General features: G+C 38.9%; 1 protein-coding gene across 6 annotated transcripts in view; it reads right to left on the reverse strand.

Moving 5' to 3' along the window:
* AIG1 (androgen induced 1) overlaps positions 1 to 19,449 on the reverse strand; it is a 232,399-nt gene that overhangs the window by 4,009 nt on the left and 208,941 nt on the right. For 4 of the 6 annotated variants that reach the window (XM_036906830.2, XM_036906828.2, XM_036906834.2 and 1 more), the window contains one exon: positions 2,482 to 2,645. In XM_036906830.2, coding sequence (XP_036762725.2) covers positions 2,482 to 2,645 — 164 coding nt within the window. Of the gene's footprint in view, positions 1 to 1,809; positions 1,828 to 2,481; positions 2,646 to 19,449 lie in introns of all 6 variants that reach the window. The other 2 variants (XM_036906829.2, XM_036906827.2) reach the window with 1 other exon arrangement.

The following is a 19,449-nucleotide window of genomic DNA, read 5'->3' on the forward strand; positions in this document are numbered from 1 at the left end:
TAAGTTCTCATGTGTCTTGTTTTCCAAGGGTGACATTTTGATATTTTCCTACAAGTCACAATGGATTGAACATGAGCCCAAAGGTGTGTTGGCTCTGCAACCACCTATTTTGCTTGGTCACTTAAGATTTCTGGGCCTCAGCTGCCTCTTAGTAAAAGGAAAGGCTGGGCTTAGATGATTTCTAATTTTCTTTTTGGTTGTAAGATTCTGGAAGAATGTCATTTTATCTTGAGGTTGAAGCCAACACAGTGTGGGAAACTGAGCCATTAAAAATCATATGGATACAAGGAAGGGAGCTCAAATGTGGTACTCCTGCTTCTGAACAATTGTATCTGGGGTGCAGTAAATGTACTTAGGACTATAATATTATTCTTGACTATATTCATTTCATTCTAACACACACATGCACACATGCACTCACATACATAGCATGCATTGCTTTTAATCAGCAGTTTCAAATTCAACTACAGAACTAGGCACCTAACATGACAAAGCAAAGTGGCCAGGTGGCAACGAGGGACAAAGAAAGTGAACCATCAAAAGGGGGCAAGCAACCCTCAATTCCAATCCATTGTTGTCAGAAGAGAACAGGAGGCTTGATGCTAGAACTTAAATGATTTAGTCAGCTGAAAAATCTGGCCTTTGTGTGAAGTGTCCCATTTTTTAACTGTTGGTTCAAACCAAAAATCTCACTATTTAGGCCTAACAAAACTTTTTTGGCAGGTGAAATATGGCAGAGGCTATCAGTTTGGAATCCCTCTCATAGATGAAGATGTCCACTTGTGCAAAACAGCTACCACTGTGGAGTTAACTAGATGGTCCCATGTAGAAAATGTGGATCTCTATACCTGAAGTAAATTACAAAATGTTAGTCAATCTTAATTCCTATTACTTAAGAGAATGACACCCATTAAATTGAACAGATCATTAAAAAAAATCTGAGTTCATTTTTAGCTACTGTTCATCTTTAGCTTTTCACTCAAAGCTGCTAAAAAGCAGTCTTCTATTAATCTAGAATGGATTTTTTCTCTCCTGACTTTCAGACCATTTTCTCTTAGTAGTAGGATAATGGCCAAATGACTCTTGGAATCAAGCTGATCGAGATTAAACAGTCAGCCATAAACACTTCCGGAATAACATATATTGGGCATATTACTTAAAATTTAAATATGGCCTTTCTCCCAAGAAGCTGAGTAAAGTTTATGTTTGGTTCTCCAAATATTTTTGTAAGTTAACTAAATACTTTTTAGAGTTAATTAATAGACAAAGATTATGATTCCCATTGAAAAGAGAGGAAAATTATTAAAAGATTAATTTCTAGTCTGCCAAGCTATGGCCTGAACTGAATAAAAATTTTTGGCACTTTAACTAATAGACCACTTATGAATATCAAGCCAGCTGCTGAGAAAACAAACTCTCAAATTCCTCTGGGCCATTTAATGCTGGCTAACACCTTGAAGCTTACAATCTTAGAAGATCCACACACACACAAATTCCAGTTCAATAACCAGGCAGTCACTGTGTTTTATTTGTCTAATTAGATCAAGTTCTTGGCACAGTGTCTGGCACAAAGTAGTGCGCTCGATGTTTGTGGAACAGAGATCGTTTACTGGTGATGTCTAGAAAGGCTGTGATCATAGAGATGCCCAGAGCTCCCTAAAATCCCAAACCATCTTGCCTTTGGATGTATTTTCATTCAGGACTCAAATCACTACATAGCTGTGCTGTTGCTTTTTCCTCCTTCTCATTTTTATGTTATCTTACATACACTTTGGATGGGTTTTGCACAGCTTGGGTAAGATTACGTGCCTTGCCATGATGGAGGCCCTGCCATAAATAGAAACAAAAGAGAAATCAAATCATAGGTTAAGTGAGCTTTTGCAGCAATGAAATATTACCCTTTATGCCCATATATTTTTTTTTTGCCACCTTCAACCCTTGTATATGAAAGCCACTGGTGAATCGCAGTGGCCAGAGGCACTCTGTGCTGCTTAGAGGTCTGGCAGGATGGGGGCGAGGCCTCTCTGAGTCGGCTGCATCCACACAAAGGATGATGTACGACGTGGAGATCTGGGTGACTTCTTATGAGACAGATTGGTTACATTTAATAATTTATCTGTTTAATTGGGTGATGTCTAGAATGTTGTGATTATATCAGAAGAGATGCCCTTTAGCTCAGGCAGTATTTCGTTAATCACAGTGAGCTTCCTATTTTTTTTTCTGCAACACTGTATTTCTCCCTATAAAATTTTATAGACATGCTTCTTTTCTCTTAGATTTGGATGTTTTACTAGCTAATAAGACATGGTGAGTAGTAAACCTTTCAGGTAACTGCCAGCAGCTCTTAAATTAATATTGTAGTTATAAAAATGAAACTCCTCATAAGTGACCCTGTGCCGCAGTGGAATTTTCCTTCAGCCTCTGCACACACTCCCTTAGACATCAATTCTCTTGTTTTATGCTCCCCTAAACAATACTTACTTCTCTGTGTATCCCAGACATAGCTGTTCAGAACTTCTCCCAGCAGGTACAAAAAGTTCATTAAGATGGTTGTGGACCCAAAGAAGACGACTCTGGCTCCCGGGCCAATGTGTTCCAGGAAAGGGTACACCCACATCCCGGTTACATGGTGCACCCAGCACACCCTGCAGGGCAATCGGGGAGGAGACAGAGACCTGAGTTACTCTCACAGCGGATTTCAAAGCTTCTGCTGCAAACGTAGACCCCCGTCTGCTAACCGTTTCTCAACGGTGCCAATCACATGTTTGCTTCTGACACTCGGGAGCTGCCAGAGAAATGCTGCTGTTTGTGGTCTTTTAATTTTTATTCTGAAATAATTTTAGACTCACAGTAGAGTTGCAACTATGGCACAGAGAGTTCCAGTATGCCCTGGGCTCGGCACCCCTTCATGTTAATATCTCGTGTAACCACGGCACAATTACAAAAAGGAAGCAATTAACATTGTACAATACTACTAACTGAACGACAGGCTATTCAGAATCCCCGTTTCCCCATCCATGTCCTTTATCCGGTCCAGGATCCCACATTGTGTTTAGTGGCCATGTCTCCTTAGTCTCCTCCAGTCTGGTGGTTACTCAGTTTCTCGTCTTTCCTGACCCTTGAGGGTTCCAGTCAGGTATCTGAAACTGTCATTTTTCCAAAACTGTTATACAATCTTCTTAATCTTTTCTTCACATAATGAAACAATATAGCATTATATTAAAATAATATGTAAATATTGAAATGAATATGCATGTATTTACTATAAATAAATAGTTATACATATTGTAAATATACATAATATATAATACAACCTAGGTGAGTCTGTGCCAGGAATCTTGCAATACTGCCTCCTGACTAGATAACAGTCTGTCCTACACGTGCAGACAGTACCATCCTGTGCCCTCGCTGCGACCTGGCTTCCCACAGCCTGATCATTGGATTCTGAATTTTTTTTCTTTTGTATAATACTTGCATAATTATTCTCTTTGCGTTCTGGAGACATTTGAGGCTCAGTGGGAATACAGCATCATTAGGCTCCACTCTTTTCAAAAGTTTAATTAGAATATTTACTCCATTGGTTTGGTCCTGACACAACTGCCAAGAGCTATTTTTCAAGATCCTTCGGTTCATTACTTTATCAACTGCCATCAATTCTGAAGACTAAATAAAATGGAAATAACTTTACTGCATGGGGAATAAAGATTATGTTTTATACATATGTGTTTTGGGTCATTTTCTTTATAATCCACGGCTTCCTTCCTCATTAAACAGTTTATCTATGTACTTACTGAACATATATACATATATAATATATGTGAATATAGATTTTGGGAGTTAGTGAAGAAATCTTTTTATGTATAAAGCACAGATACATATATACATGAAACAGAAACAGATACATAGTTTATCTGTGTTATTAAAATTTCATGGGCCCAGTTTTACACATATATCCAGAAGGATTGAAAGCATAGACAGATATATGTATACCAATGTTCATAGCAGCATTATTCACAATAGCCAAAAGGTAGAAACAACCTAAGTGTCCACTGATGGATGATTAGGTATACAAAATTGATATAGAAATACAATGGAGTATTATTCAGTCACAAAGAGGAATGAAATTTTGATATATGCTACAATGTGGATGGACCTTGAAAATATTATGCTAAGTGAAATAAGCCAGATACTAAAGGACAGTGTATGGTTCTTCTTACATGAGAAAATAGAATAGGCAAATTCAAAGAGACAGAAAGTATAATAGAAATTACTGGGGTCAGGGAGAATGGGGAATAGGGAGATGTTGTATAATGGACACAGAGTTTATATTGGGAATAAGGAAAATGTTTTGGGTATAGATAGCAGTGATGGTGACACAACATTGTGAATGTATTTAATGACACTGAATTGTACACTCACACATGGCTAAAATGATTAATAGTATGTTGTGTATATTTTACCACAATAAAACATTCTGATGGGGTGGAGATTAGGAAAAAATACTTTAAAAAGTTCTCTGTTGGAGGGAGTCAATAATGAAAGAAAGGCTGAGAAACACTATCTTAGTGGCACGAGACAGTCATTATGTCCATCCAGGTCAGCTTGAATAACTGTCCAAACTAAAAGATTTTTACCAGAAGAGGAAGCAAAGCTAGTCAAGCTTTCTTTTTTCTTCTTTAAAGGCTGATGCATTTGTGAAAGTCAGCAGAAATTAAATTGTTAGAACTACTCTATGGAATTCTGATGCATCATATTCTGTTTGTTCGTAAACTAAAGGCAGTTTTATCTTCCTAATCTTGTCTTAACCAGCATAAGGAGTGTTGTGCACCCATCAAGTGGCTTATTAATTTCCATCGAGATAATATGTAATATCTCAAAAATGTAATACCGTAACCCTGTAATTGATTTTGCAAATCAACTTATAATTTGATTCATTGTAAAACTATTTACTCAATTAGGCAAATTAGGAACAATTCAAATTGGGAATACTAGTTATATATTTTATACCTGTTCTTGGCATTCTGCTTGCTTCTGGAAGAATGCAATTTTCATTAGCAGCTAATGTCTCTGATTCTAGGTCTCTCCTCCTCAGATGTCATTTGCAATGTTATATGGAATCCTCTTATAGAACTGAAGAGATATAGCAACATAACCACATCCAATCTATCTGTAGATGACTCCTAAATTTGTATCTCCAGCCATGACCTTTTCCCAATCTCCAGAGTTCTGTACCCAACAGCCCACTGTACATCTCCCTTCAGAGAATGCATCTCTAACCTAACCTCTCTATGATGCCATCATCATCCCTGTATCCTAATTCCTGCACCCCCCATACTCCCTGTCATCCAAGAGCAAATGTATGTTTTCCATATCTTTCAGTTCCCCTTTCACCAGAACAACTGCAACTGCTTTCTGTCTCTCTGTCTCTTTGCTTTCACCCTTGCTACAGTCTGTTCTACAGCCCGTCCTCCTGGGAGCAGCCAGATGGATCCATGTAGAGTGTAAGTCCGGTCGTACCATGACTTTGCTCACAGCTTCTGCTCCCCGTCTCCGGCAGAGGAAGAGCCAGAGCCCCTGAACGGTCTCTCAAGGCCCTCCTGAAGCTTGCTGGGCACTTATGTGACTTTTCTTCTGCCATTCTCTCCTCGCTCACTCCGCTCTGGCCTCACTGACTCCTTGTATTCCTTGAACAAACTAAACACTCTCTATTTGTTCCTGTGCCCAGAACATTCCTCCTTACCCCGTGTCCCCTGCAGTATCCCCAGGGCTCCCTTCTATTGAGGGTTTTCCCTCAAATTTCACCTTCCTGATTGGGTCTTCCCGGACCACCATATCTAAAAATTGTAACTCTTACCCTGAAACTCTCTATTCTCCATGTCTTTATCTTTCTCCACAGTCTCTTAATACACTACAGTTATTTTTACTGATCTGTTTATTGTCTGTCCAATGAGCACAGGCATTTTTATCTGTTAGATAAAACCACTGCTAGATTCTGCAGCCCTTGGAGCAGTGTCTGGCACATAGGATGCACTCAATAATTATTTGTTGAATTAAAAACTGAATAAAGGAACATAAAAAACAACATCTGGTTATCAAGCCTTTGCTATAGGACAGGCGCTTTGCCAATAACAACAACAACAACAACGACGACAACAAACAATTCAAAAAAATGTCAGAAGAGTCCCTCAGATCTCTATATCTTTTGTTGGTAAACATTTTCTGTGGAAAACAAGATAGTCACAGCTTTCAACTCTAGCACTGTAGTGCAAATGCAACTATGGACAACATGTAAACAACTGTTTTAATAAAACTTTATTTGTGGACCCTGAAATTTGAATTTCATGTTATTCTCACATGTTATGAAAGAGTTATCTTCTTTCGATTTTTTTTCAATCGTTTAAAAATGTGAAAACCATTCTTACCTTGTGGGCCATAAAAAGAGATAAGAAATAAAAAGCGGGTGGCAGGCTGGATGTGGCCTTGTGGCTGTGGCTTGCTGGCCCTTAGATGAATAGTTCTCTGTGTCTCATCATTCACCAACTGCCCTCATGCACATTATGCCACCTTGCTGTCTTCCTACCAACCCTGGATACAGCACACCATTCTCACTTTATGAAGTTAAAAACCAGCACTTATGGAATATAATGAGAATACGTCAGAGCTGGCAATGGAAATGTGAAATTCTCAGTTCAGGGAAGTGGACAACTATTCTGAGTTTGGTGCTTTAATATGACATGGAATCCTTTCTACCTTATTCAAACACCCTACGAGGTGTGATCATCGCCATTTCACAGATAAAGATGCTGAGGCTGGACCAAACAACTTGTCTAAAAAAATGGCAAAGCTGAGAAAGGAAATGCTCCTCTGACTTATTTCCTGCTGCCTGGACTTGCTTCCCTAAATGAGGTATTTATTATTGTCTCCAAAAATGAAGTGAAGGTTTCCTTTTCTTTCTTTTTGTCTTGGCTTGGTAGGTCATCACACCATCTTGGATGTAGAAACCCTGTTACATGGGGGTTCACCTGGATCAGTGTGGTTGATGCCCCCACTTGTCCTAACAGGCTGTGCTTTCACCATCTGTTTCCTTGATATAATCAGGCTCAGTTTTCTGCACAAAAATGACTCATGGCCTTGCTCATCTACTCGTAGAGTTCTCAGTTCTTGGCTGACTTTCAATTTCTGCTCATTCTAGGCCTTCTTGTCTTAGTGCCCTAATAGCTTATGCTTAAGATGATAACAATTTTAATTTTAGCCTAAAATATTGATAACCATTTGTGTGAGTGTGTGTGTGTGTGTGTGTAAATGTGAACACATAGAATACATATGGTATCATAAGACCTCTGGGATTCTTTATTTTACTAATTGTACTTCTAATTTCATTCACCTTAATGTGTAATTGGAAATGACTTTTATTAATTCCTCTTGAGTACTGTGACTCACACTAGGGACAGAGAAGTAAGTGAGGCAAAAGTGATTTTTGTCCTCATGTAGTACAGCCACATGACGATGTGGAAATTAAAGGGGAAATTACAAGTGTAGTCTGAATTAAAAGGTATATGTAGGAGTTTCATGTGTGCACAGGAAACATTCTCTGCTCTTTTTTGAACCTTACACTTACCATTCATCTTTCTTTTGTGTTTTCAACTTCCTTTCAAACCAATGTTTTCATAGGTGACACATATGCTCCAGTGTCTTTCATCAAAGCCCAACCAGAAAGTTTCCATCAACTTTACAAGTAACTGTTCTGTATCTCTCCTTCTCTTCCAGGGAAAACTTCTTCAGTGAGTCTAACTCACCGACTCCATATCTATATTTTGCACCCATTTCTCCACCCACAGCAATCTGGATTCTTTTCTTGCTCCTCCACCAAACATACTGGCTTTCTGACATCAGTTTCTCCTGCTTTTCCTTCTACCTCTTTGGCTGCTCTTCTTGTTTCTCTTTGTAAGACTCTTCATCACCCAATCATCACATTGAATTTCTTTAAGGATTGTTTTTTAAGCCTTCTTCTCATATTATGCATTCTCATTTAATGAATTCACTCATGTCCCGTCTTACCTGTCTACTACCTCTACATAGATATTTCACAAATTCATGTCCTAATCCTGATTTCTCCTCCCTTCCCAGAAAAGTTTATCAAACAGTCCTCAAAACATCTCATTTCACACATCTTAAAAATGCCTCAACCTTGATATCTACAGCCAGTCATGTTCTTTTTTCTCGACCCTGGTCCTCCTCTGGTATTCCTCATCTCTGTGAATGGTACTATTATTTGTGCAGTACTTCCCTCTCTTGCCTTACATGTATTCGATCCATTACCTTGTCTTGTCAAGGTTGTCACACACACCTCTCCAGTGTGTTGGGTTTCTGATCCCCTTCACCCATGCTGATTTGTTTCCTCCTCCATCACCAGCATATTAACTTGTGGTCTGATCCTGTCTGGAGTACTGTAATAGTTTCTAATTTGTCTCCACATCTACTTTTGCCTCCTCCTGACTCATCTTCACAACTGCCAGAGTAATCTTTCCAAGACGGAAGCCTGCACATTATATTATTGCTTTAAAAATGTCAATGGCCTCCCGTTGTTTTTTCGTTAAAGATCCAAATTTTTAAGGGCACACTAAGTCTACAGTGACCCTCACTGAGTAGCTCTCCCCTGTCTCACACCCCAGCACTGGCTTTCATTCGGTTCCTTGATTTTACCATGGTCCTTCTTGCCATGCGGATCTTCACATGCTTCTCTTTCTGCCTATGCTGTTAGTTGTATACCCCATAGATTCATTAAGTGATTTTTCTCCTTTATTTCTTAACCCAACTGTTATAACTAACCAGTCATCACTTAGGAAAACTTTCCCTGATCTACTTTATTCAGTCAGATTTTATAAGCTCTTTTAGAACCATGAATCTCTTTTTTTAAGCTCTTCTTTTATTATTACTTAAATCTGAATGATATCTTTATTTGAATAATGTATCTTCCCCTTTCAGAGTATCAAAATTCTATGAGGTGAGGGATTATGATTCTTTTTACTTCTCACTGTATGCTGAACACTTACCACAATGCCTGTCATATAGCAGGAGAATGAATAAATGATTAAGGTGGCACTTAAGCTGTGACAGGAAAGATAAGTGAGTTAGTTGAATAAATATGGAAGGCAAGAACTTTCTAGACATATGGAATAGCATATCCATGGACCAGAAAACAAGAGAAAGCTCTCAGATGTTCAAGAAGGAAAGGTTTTTGTGGAGATCAAAGGAGAGAGGGTGTGAGAGACAGGCAGGTGCCAAACTACGGTGGTTTTTTAGCCACGCTAAGAATTGTAGACTCTATCCTCATGTGGTCAACAGGAAGTCTTTGAAGGGTATTAAATAAATGTGAAACAGATCAGGTTGACTTGGAAACCAAGTCAGAATTATATCAGAAATAATGGTGACCAGGACTGGAAAGGCAGCACTGGAAATGAAAATTAGTGGATAGATTAAGAGGTGTTCCGACTGGTTTCTATCAAGTAGTAGGTCGTATGCAGCGGTATGCTGGAGATGGTCAGGAGAGCTAGTTGTGGGATGTTTACAACCTGGTTGCTTGGAAGACTAAATACATCCATGGTGAAAGCATATATACCAAGGACTGCCAAATGCTATACATGAGGCTCCACACTCACCTCCAGATGATCTAGCTGTGAAATGTTTGCTACCAACCCACTTGTTACTAGCATTTAAAAACAACAACAACAACAAAAATGTAACAGGAAGTATCAGAAAGCCATGCATATAATGATGACAAAAGTTGTTCCATGAAACTTCTGCCTCACTTTTGTGTGTATGGGTGTGACCCTTGCATGGATCATGTTGCAGAAGATGTTTCTTTTATTCACAGTAAAATAAACGGGAAAGGCACGGATTTAGGAAATAGAATTAAGAGAACCTGGTGATTGATCGGACTTAGGCAGTGAGGGAACTGAGATGAGTTAACGATTAATCACAGATTCCTGGCTTGATTAACTGGGTGGAGAGTGTTGCCATTTCCTGAGACAGGGGATGCCGTAAGAGCCTGTTTCAGGGGATGACGAGTTCAGTCTGGACATGCTGAGGCTGAGGTGTCTGTAAGATGTCCAAGTGGAGATATCCTGAAGGCAATTACATGGGTTTGGACTGTAGAGAGAGGATCGATGTGGCAATGCAGAGACTGGGTTCACTGGCAAAGGATGGTGGTGGAAGCCGTCAGAACAGACTGAGATCACCCAGGAAGAGAAGGCCAGAAGGAAGGAAGGAAGGTCTGAAGGAAGTGGGTCCTTGAGAGAAGCCTGAAAAAGATCAAGGTTTAAGGGTAATTCAAGGAGGATGAGAATGAAAAAGATGGGCTAATGACAGGGAATGAAGACAGAGAAGTATGATGTCTTGTAGCCAATTCTTTGGGAATTAAGAATAATTAGAAGACTGCCTTTCCTCCTGCAAAGTGGAAGCAAGGAAATGTTCAGATTCCAAATAGTTAGTGTATTAATCAAATCTACTTTGGATATTGACTGGGTATGACTGATAGATAGTAAGTAAAGGAAAACTAGTGTTGTCAAGCTCAGTAGCTCTATGCCACCTGGCCGAGTTTTATTCTATCACATAAACCGTGAGTTGTGGCCATCACCAAACTCCCTAAAGAGACATATTCCTCCCTTTTCTGGCTTTGTCACCTTGATTTATCTTGGATAGACTCATGTACCTATTTTATCACTGACAAGCTTTAAGTTCTTGGGATTAGTTTATTTAAAGAGGATTTAAAAATCGCTTTTATTATTTCACATTCAGATAAGAAGCTAGGCTATTCCACAATGAGGCTATTAGCTCATAAGACACCTGGGACACAGACCCATGTAGTAGTAGCTAATAGCTAACAACACCGAATTCTCAGTGACAGGCCCTGTGCTACATGTTTTATATAAACCACTCTTTGAGGAAAGTATTACGTTAGCACCATTTTACAGATGAGGACACTGAAGCCCCGAGAGGTCCATCAGTGGGGAAGGAGGGATGTGTACCTCAGCAGCTGAGCTCTTAGGCTGTATGCCAGACTCCTCTAGTGCTTGGAAGACTAGGATACAGTAGATGGGGACAGGGCTCTGGACAGCTTTTAATGTGCTTTGAACCAAAATATGATTCAATTAGAAATCTCTGTGTACATTTTTTAATTTTATTCCCACTGACAATAAAAGTAATTCATGCTCATTATAGAAAATGCGTGTGATAGAGAAATGTTGCAAGATGTAAAAGAAATCAGTTTTGGTGAAGTTTTAACACAAGACTGAGTCTCTTAAAAAACTCAGGTATCAGATTTTACAGCTTCCCCTGAGGCGAGTTAAAACCACTGAAGGGATAAAGTAATAAACACATCACTTCACTTCCTTCCAAGAAGACACCGACTTACCTCTTAAGAAACAGTCCTACCATATGAACACTAGCCTACTGAAATTACTACACTGCTTGGTAGACAATGAGCATCTGGCCCCTGGTGGGGTGAGATAAAGGACGGGCATCAGCATCTTGTCCAGTGGGTCTCTGAGCATCTTGTGTGGTACCTTCCACATGATGCTTCTTAAGGACTTTTCAAGGGCTTGACTTCTGGCTCAAATACTGACTTTAGACCTGGCCCTCCCTCTAGATCTAACCATCTCATTTTGCAACGATTTGCAAAGGTCCCATGGACCATTTCTTGAGTATTGATTGCATGGAATCTGGTAGTAAGATAGTAAGTAATGTAGTAAGGACATTTTCGAGAATCTGGAATTCTGCTGGAGTTTTCTGGAGTATGTGTACCTATTCACTTACTCAATGAACATTTTTTGAATCCCTACTGTGTGCTAGGTGTGACAAGCAGCAGTCTGGATGCAATGGTGTGCCCTTGAGGAGATCAAGGTACAGATGGGCTGCCAAGGTTTCCACTGAAAAGGGTGTAGGTCCTGGGTTATATGATAAAGGATATCTGTCTAGATTAGAACAGGCCTCTGGAAACAGGGATCAAAACGTTCTCCTTGCTGATGTGTATGTAGTGCCAGGGAATTAATGCATCAATTCATAGGCAGAAGCAAATGGAGAGATCCCATCTGAAGCAGTGTTGAAATATCCTCTAGTTCAATGACAGAGATAATTTTAGACGTTACAGATATAATTGTATAATTAATCATTTACTGTGGGTTTAATAGAGTATTCTTCAAGACAATCTTGTAAGGCATAATCATAATTTAAGATTCACTGAAGTCGTTCAGTTTTCTCCTTGGGGGGGTCCAAATTACAGAACCTGAGAGGTCTCTATACATTCTGTGCTGCCTCATGCCTTGGATTTTATTTGACTTCCTGAGCCTCACTTTCCCCTTTAGTAGAGGGGTATAAACAATACTGCCTACTTCGAGATGTAGTCATCAGGTAATGTAGAGTTCTGAGCAAAGTCAACTCAGGTTAGCTAAAAAAAAAAAAAAAAAAATCAAGCAAACAAAATAAACAAAATATCTTTCCACTGTTACTCCTTATGCAGAAATATATAATGTTTTTCTGTACTTCTCATCCACAAAGATGTTTTTAAGGTTACAAGTCCCTCCACCCATCCCTGGGGTAAAAGGCAAATTGAGAGTGCCTCCCAAAATGAATTCCTATAATGAGGTAATAAGGGAATGGCTTTCCTTCTTGATTCTAAATCACAAATATCAGAGTAATTTATCGACAAAGGCAGGCCAATAATTGACTTCAGAATATTTTCCACCAACGCATGTCCTGGCACATGTCTATACTGGCTTCAAGTTATCTGCTTCCTTTGAGTCCCATTTTCTACAGCCTACCTGTTCTTAGGGTGATGTTTCCCAGGAGAGAATTGAATTTGAATTTCCCTTAATGAAGCTCATGACCACTTTTGCTTAAGTTTAATCACTTGGACCCTCTCAAAACATGTAGGTGCCAAACATCAAGCTGACACACTGAGCATTGCAAGGAACATGTGCTCCTTCTGCAGGGAAGCAGGGGGTGTGGTGGCGAGGGACAGTCATGGCCCAAGCCATCATTAGGGCTGGCTGTGGTGGTGAGAGCCCCCCGCCTTCAAGCTGCTGGCTGGGAGGGAAGGAGGAAGAACATCCAAAATCCCACAACAGAAAACTGTAGTTTTCCACATTTTGCAGAAATGATTTCTAGTGTCCCTCTAGCACATTTTGTGCTCCTCCCTCTAGTAGATTCTTATTTTTAGGATTATCTGGTTATCTCTGCCATGATTACATCTTTGATTCTTGAACTCCTCACGCTACCAATCTTTCTCGCTCTGATCACAAACCTACTTTCATAAATAAGAAAATTTCCAGACACTTTTTGAGCTCCTGTTCTGTGCCAGTGCCCAGTGTCAAATTATAGTGAGACCATCTCTGTATTATTTAGCATATTTGTTCTCTGTGTGCTGCTTCTATAACTGTTAAATGTTTCTTTCATTCAACACATATGTATCAGTGCTTTCAATGTGTCAGACATGTGCATGTAACAGTGTGCAAAATAGATACGGTTCCTACCCTTGGGTCTGTGTTCCCAGTCTAACAGTAACACAGACATTAGATGACACTGCAGTATTATGTCCTCACTAGTACAAGGGAGGAATGTGGTCTTTTTGTTTGTTCTGAAGTGCCTTTGCCTGAAATAAATAAGATTAGTATTAGCATGCTGTATGTTTCTCCATCCCTTCATTCTTAGCCTATCTATGTCTTTATATTTAAAGTGTGTTTCTTGCAGGCAATATGCAAAAATACCAAATGGATATTATTATTTTACCTACTGTGACAATCTTTGTCTTTTAGTTGCCTTATTTAGATCATTCACATTTAAAATGATTATTGATATAGTTGGATTAATAACTACCCTGTTTCTAAGTGTTTTCTACTTGTACTTATTTTTTTGTTTCTTTTTTATTCCCCCTCTTTTCTATTTTCTCTGCTTTAATTATTTTATTTCCTTTCATTTTCTCTTCTCTCTTAGGATATCAATTATACCTCTTTTAGCAAATTTATTTTAGTGTTTTCCTAGAGTTGCAATGTACACATTTATAACTAATCTAAATCCACTTTTAAATATTGATTCATAGGTACTACAGATTAGAAAAAGGAGTATTCTGAATTCTTCTCCCTTACCCCTTATAACTTCATCATTCATTTCATTTGTTCACATATTCTAATCACTCAATGCATTGTTACTAGTGTAATTTTGAACTCTGAACGGTTTTCTAACAGATCAATTAAGAATAAGAACAATAAAATACTTTATTTCACCTTTATTCATTTTTGTATGTTTTCCCTTTCTCCATGTAGACCAAATTTCTGACCCATATGACTTTCCTTTTCTCTTAGGAATAGCTTTAACGTTTCTTCTAGGGCAGGTCTGCAGGCAATAAATTCTCTCGGTTTGTGTTTGTCTGAGAAAAATCCCTATTTTTCCTTCAGTTTTGAAGGACAATTTTGCTGAAAATAGAATACGAGTTTGATGCTTTTTTTTTCAACATTTTAAATATTTAACTGCACTCTCTTGCTTGGGGTAGTTTCTGGTAAGAAGAATGCTATAACTCCTATCTTTATTATGTAAGTAAAAGGTGCCTCTCCATCCTACTCCAATATCTTTCAAGATGTTGTCTACGGTCTTCTGCAGCTTGTATATGATATTTGTAGATTTTCTGGTATTTATCTTGCTTGGTATTATCTGGGCTTCCTAGATTTAGATCTGTAGTTTGATGTCTGTCATTAATTTTGGACATTAGTGGCTATATTACTACTTCAAGTATTCCTTCTGCTCTGTTCTGTCTTCTTCTGATACTCCAATTTTGTGTATGTTACACTTTTTGGAATGGCTCCTTAGTTCTTGGGTATTCTGTCCCATCTTTTTCATTCTGTTTCCTGTTATATTTCAGTTTGGGAAATTTCTATTGTCATATTGTCAAAATCACTGATTCTTTCCTTGGCTGTACCCAGTCTACTGATGAAGCCATCAAAGGCATTCTTCACTTCTGTTACAGTGTTTCTGATTTGTAACATTTCTTTTGATTTTTTTTTCTTAGAGTTTCCAACTTTTTGCTTACAATACTCCTATTTACAAATGTTGTATACTTTTACTGTAAGTTCTCTTAATATATTAATTATAGTTACTTTAAATTCCTTCTCTGACAATTCCAAAATTTGTGTCATATCTGATTCTGATGCTTGCTTTGTCTCTTCAGACACTTTTTCCTCTTTTTCTTTACTATTACCTTTGCAACTTTTTTTGTTGAAAGTCAGACATGATGCTTGCAGTACCAGAAACCAAGGTAAACAAAACTTTATTGTGTTAGTCTGACTAGCACTTGGGTTGTTTAATGTTTGCTATCATCATAGGTGCCAGAGGCTTCAATTTCCTCTAGTATCTTTTTTTCTCTTTCCTTTGTCTTTGAGTTTCTCTATGAACTGTTTCTTAAATAGAGTCTGTGTCTCATAGCCTGTTATACTGGAGCCCTGTTGGTGTGGTGGTAGGTGTGGGGATGGGGATGTGTTCTATAACCATATGGTTACATTTGGTCTTTTAGTGGGTCTGTGTACTGGGCTGTGAATCAGGAGGTCTGGAGAGGGCTAGAGTTGGGTAACTGCCCTTCCCCCGGGTCTCTAAGTCTCTAGTAAAGTCTTTTTCTCTTCTAAGAAGGACTTTGTTGTTGAGTATTCTCTGGATATATTTCAAAATGGTTATTTTTTCACTCTTCTTGCCAAAACACAGGGATATTTTTGGCTTTTCACCATTGGTCTCATTCATCTTTGAGTCTCTATCAGTTAACACAGCTAATATATAATGAATACTGTAGATACTGTAGTACAAACAAATCAGTGAATGAAGGTTAAGTCCAGGAAGAAGATGGTCTAGAATAAAAAGTAGAAAGAATTTCTCCCTCAACACTGATGGCTGCATTCAAAATGCAGGACAATTTAAAATTTATTTTCATTAAACAGAGGCAAAATGTTGATTTTCAATTATTTTTAAAATGGGAAAATGGGTGTTTTGCATACTCTGGAAACAGTTGAAGGCTTTCCTTCTTTCCAAAGAGTGGTCTGGCTCACTTAGGCTTCTGGAAGCAGTGCATGTTTCTAGCAGGCAGCTCTTCCTCTGGCCTGGCTCTGGAGGTTCTGCTTTGCTCCCCCCACTAAGTTCTCTGTAACCCATTTTCTTCATCAGTAAGTCCTCCTAGTTTCCAGTTCTGCTGACTTGAATCTTTGCTTTGCTCTGATCTCATTCTTGTCTGTCCCCTGGGAAAGCCCCCATTCCACTACCATCTACCTCACTTCAATGGTGAATGGATGCTTCCCAACAAGTTCAAGCTGAAAACCTTCAACCCTTGATTCAGTTTAAATTTCTTCCATCTCAATCTTGGGTTTTTTCTATTTCTGCCTCACAGGCCAAATTCATATATAGCTCTCTATTAATCCCTGTTCTCCACTTCATTAAAGTTTTCCTTTCAAAAGCATTTAAAAATATATTTAATATAAGGCAGAAATTTTACATACCATGTATTTAATATATGGCAGAAATTTTACCTCCATGTCTGTTACACCTATACTTAGGCCATTTATGATGAAGGCTAAAACTACAGGGGAAAGTCACACAAAGCTCTGTGGAAACTTAATAAAGCAGCTAAAACTGAAGTACTAACATCCTACCAGTTCATAAACATTTTCAGATCTTCTAGCCTGTGAGAAGGAGAAAATTCAACTAAATTAAAATAAGAGTTACAGTTTTTACTCTCTACTGAGTAAATGGCAGAAATGATGTTTTGGCAGGACTGGGTAGAATGATGCTAAGCCTTTGCAAATTCTTCTCTCTATCTGAATGACTAAGCACCAGTTGACTCCTCTGGTGATTTCTGTTAGAATCGGACAGGCTGGAAAACAAAGCTTCTCTGTGCTGCCATGGGCTCAAATACTTGACTCATGACCAAAGGGAAGTGACATAAAAATGCATATATTTTAGACAACAAAGATGTTGGGCAAATCCAGGTGTTGAGTCACTATGAGAAATGAACATGTACATGAACACAACAAAAATCAAAAGCAATGTTCATTCTATAATGTTATCCTTATCTTAAAAAGTTGATATTTTTCTTCCATAGTTTTACCTTGTACTCTTACTAGTGTACAGTGACCAAATTATCTTTTGTAAGATTCAGCACTGATGAAGTGATTCTATTCATTACTCAGTTATATTTGTCCCTAGAGCAATACTATGAGATCACTGAAGGTCATTAATAGGGCATAATGTAGTAAGATCAAAGGGACACTAGTCCCACTTGGTGGACAGCTGCATAAAAGAAAACCTGAGTAGATGCATGCCCTTCCTTAGTGTCACACCCAAAGACCAGATTCCTGACTATACAGGCATTACCAATATTCTATTTCTTTTCATTAAGCAGTGACATAGTGAGTATTTGGATACTGTCTGTGTTACAAATGGGAATAACAAAAGAAGGACTGCTACCATGGAAACCTGCCTGATGGCCTTTGTGGTGAGCTCCTTGCTACTCAAATGCAAGCAAACTCCACGTAACAAAGGGCCGATCAACATTAGGCATAAATCTTCTATGCAAGAGCACTGATTATTAACTTTAATGAATGCCTTGAACATTGCAATCCGAGGCAGCATTATTCTTGTCCAACCTCATTATTAATAAGCACAGGGGAACTTGCATTAAGATGTACTTCGGATTGCAAAGCAAGAGTCAATTTAAGGCCATCTCCCACTATTTGTCTCATAAAAACAAGCTACATAGTTTAAAGATGCATACACTGAGAAATAAACTATTAAAAGCAAACTAGGAAGCTGAATTGCTGCCAGCTCCATTTCAGTAGATTAACCTCATTTAGTTTGTGTATGTCAGACAGCTCTTCTTCAACACAGTGCCTTCTTCAAAGGAAAATTCACTCAAAGCTTTAGAGCATATTTTAAATGTAGCTATATTTAATACGTATGGATATTTTAAAGAAGAATTTAAGTTCAAGTTAAGATCATGTTCAGGTGATGTCTCTACTGACCCAATATGCTATTAAAAATTCTGATTTCCCATAATTTAATAATTTTTGGAAGGTTGGTGATTACAGAGAGAGAAAGAGAGAGATTGGTAGGCCAAGGAATCCAAGAATCAAAGATGTAATCATGGCAGAGATAACCAGAACACTGTAATTCTAAAAATAAGAATCTACTAGAGGGAGGAGCACAAAGTGTGCTAGAGGGACACTAGAAATCATTTCTGCAAAATGTGGAAAACTACGGTTTTCTGTTGTGGGATTTTGGATGTTCTTCCTCCTTCCCTCCCAGCCAGCAGCTTGAAGGCGGGGGGCTCTCACCACCACAGCCAGCCCTAATGATGGCTTGGGCCATGACTGTCCCTCGCCACCACACCCCCTGCTTCCCTGCAGAAGGAGCACATGTTCCTTGCAATGCTCAGTGTGTCAGCTTGATGTTTGGCACCTACATGTTTTGAGAGGGTCCAAGTGATTAAACTTAAGCAAAAGTGGTCATGAGCTTCATTAAGGGAAATTCAAATTCAATTCTCTCCTGGGAAACATCACCCTAAGAACAGGTAGGCTGTAGAAAATGGGACTGAAAGGAAGCAGATAACTTGAAGCCAGTATAGACATGTGCCAGGACATGTGTTGGTGGAAAATATTCTGAAGTCAATTATTGGCCTGCCTTTGTCGATAAATTACTCTGATATTTGTGATTTAGAATCAAGAGAGAAAAACTCAGGCAGCTTGCAGTCACCAAACCATAATACTTGCTTACAGACTTTCCTCATTCATTTATTTCTTTAACAATTTTTTGAGTCCAACATTTTATTAGGAGATAGGAACATAACACTGAACAAAAGAGGCATAGCTCCCGTACTTCAGACTTCATCATCTGGAAAGAAAGCCAGACGTTTAAGGAGTAATTCCAAATATACTATCAGGATGAAGCAGCACAGACTTAAACTAGACTGGGCAATTAGGGAAGGTTCCTTGGAGGAAGTGATGTTTAGGTGAAATCCAAGGGAATCGGTAGGTCAAGGGGTTCTGTTGAAAACAGAGAGACAGATGAGGGGAGAACACGTGTGAATATCTTGAGTCAAGAAAGAGTGTGGCAACGTCTGGGGGATGGAAAGGAGTCGAGTGTGGTTGAAGGGTAGAGGGTGAGTAGGCAAGGACAGGAGACGAGGTGGCACAGCCACCTGGGCCTTTGGAGTCACTGAAGGATTTCGGCAATGAAAACCTCTCCAGGTACTGCAACTGCTTCATGACCAGTTCTTCTCCATGTATGGGTAGGCAGCAAATGAAAGTATCAAGAATAATCAAGAAATCACTGCTCTTTTCCTCCACAGTTGCTCAGGTATCAGCAAAGGTGTGTGTGTCCGGGGGATGATCACACTGAGCCTGGTTGCCTTCCCTTATTTAGTGC

Source organism: Manis pentadactyla, chromosome 12, assembly GCF_030020395.1.
Source record: "Manis pentadactyla isolate mManPen7 chromosome 12, mManPen7.hap1, whole genome shotgun sequence".
In the NCBI taxonomy this organism is placed as follows: domain Eukaryota; kingdom Metazoa; phylum Chordata; class Mammalia; order Pholidota; family Manidae; genus Manis; species Manis pentadactyla.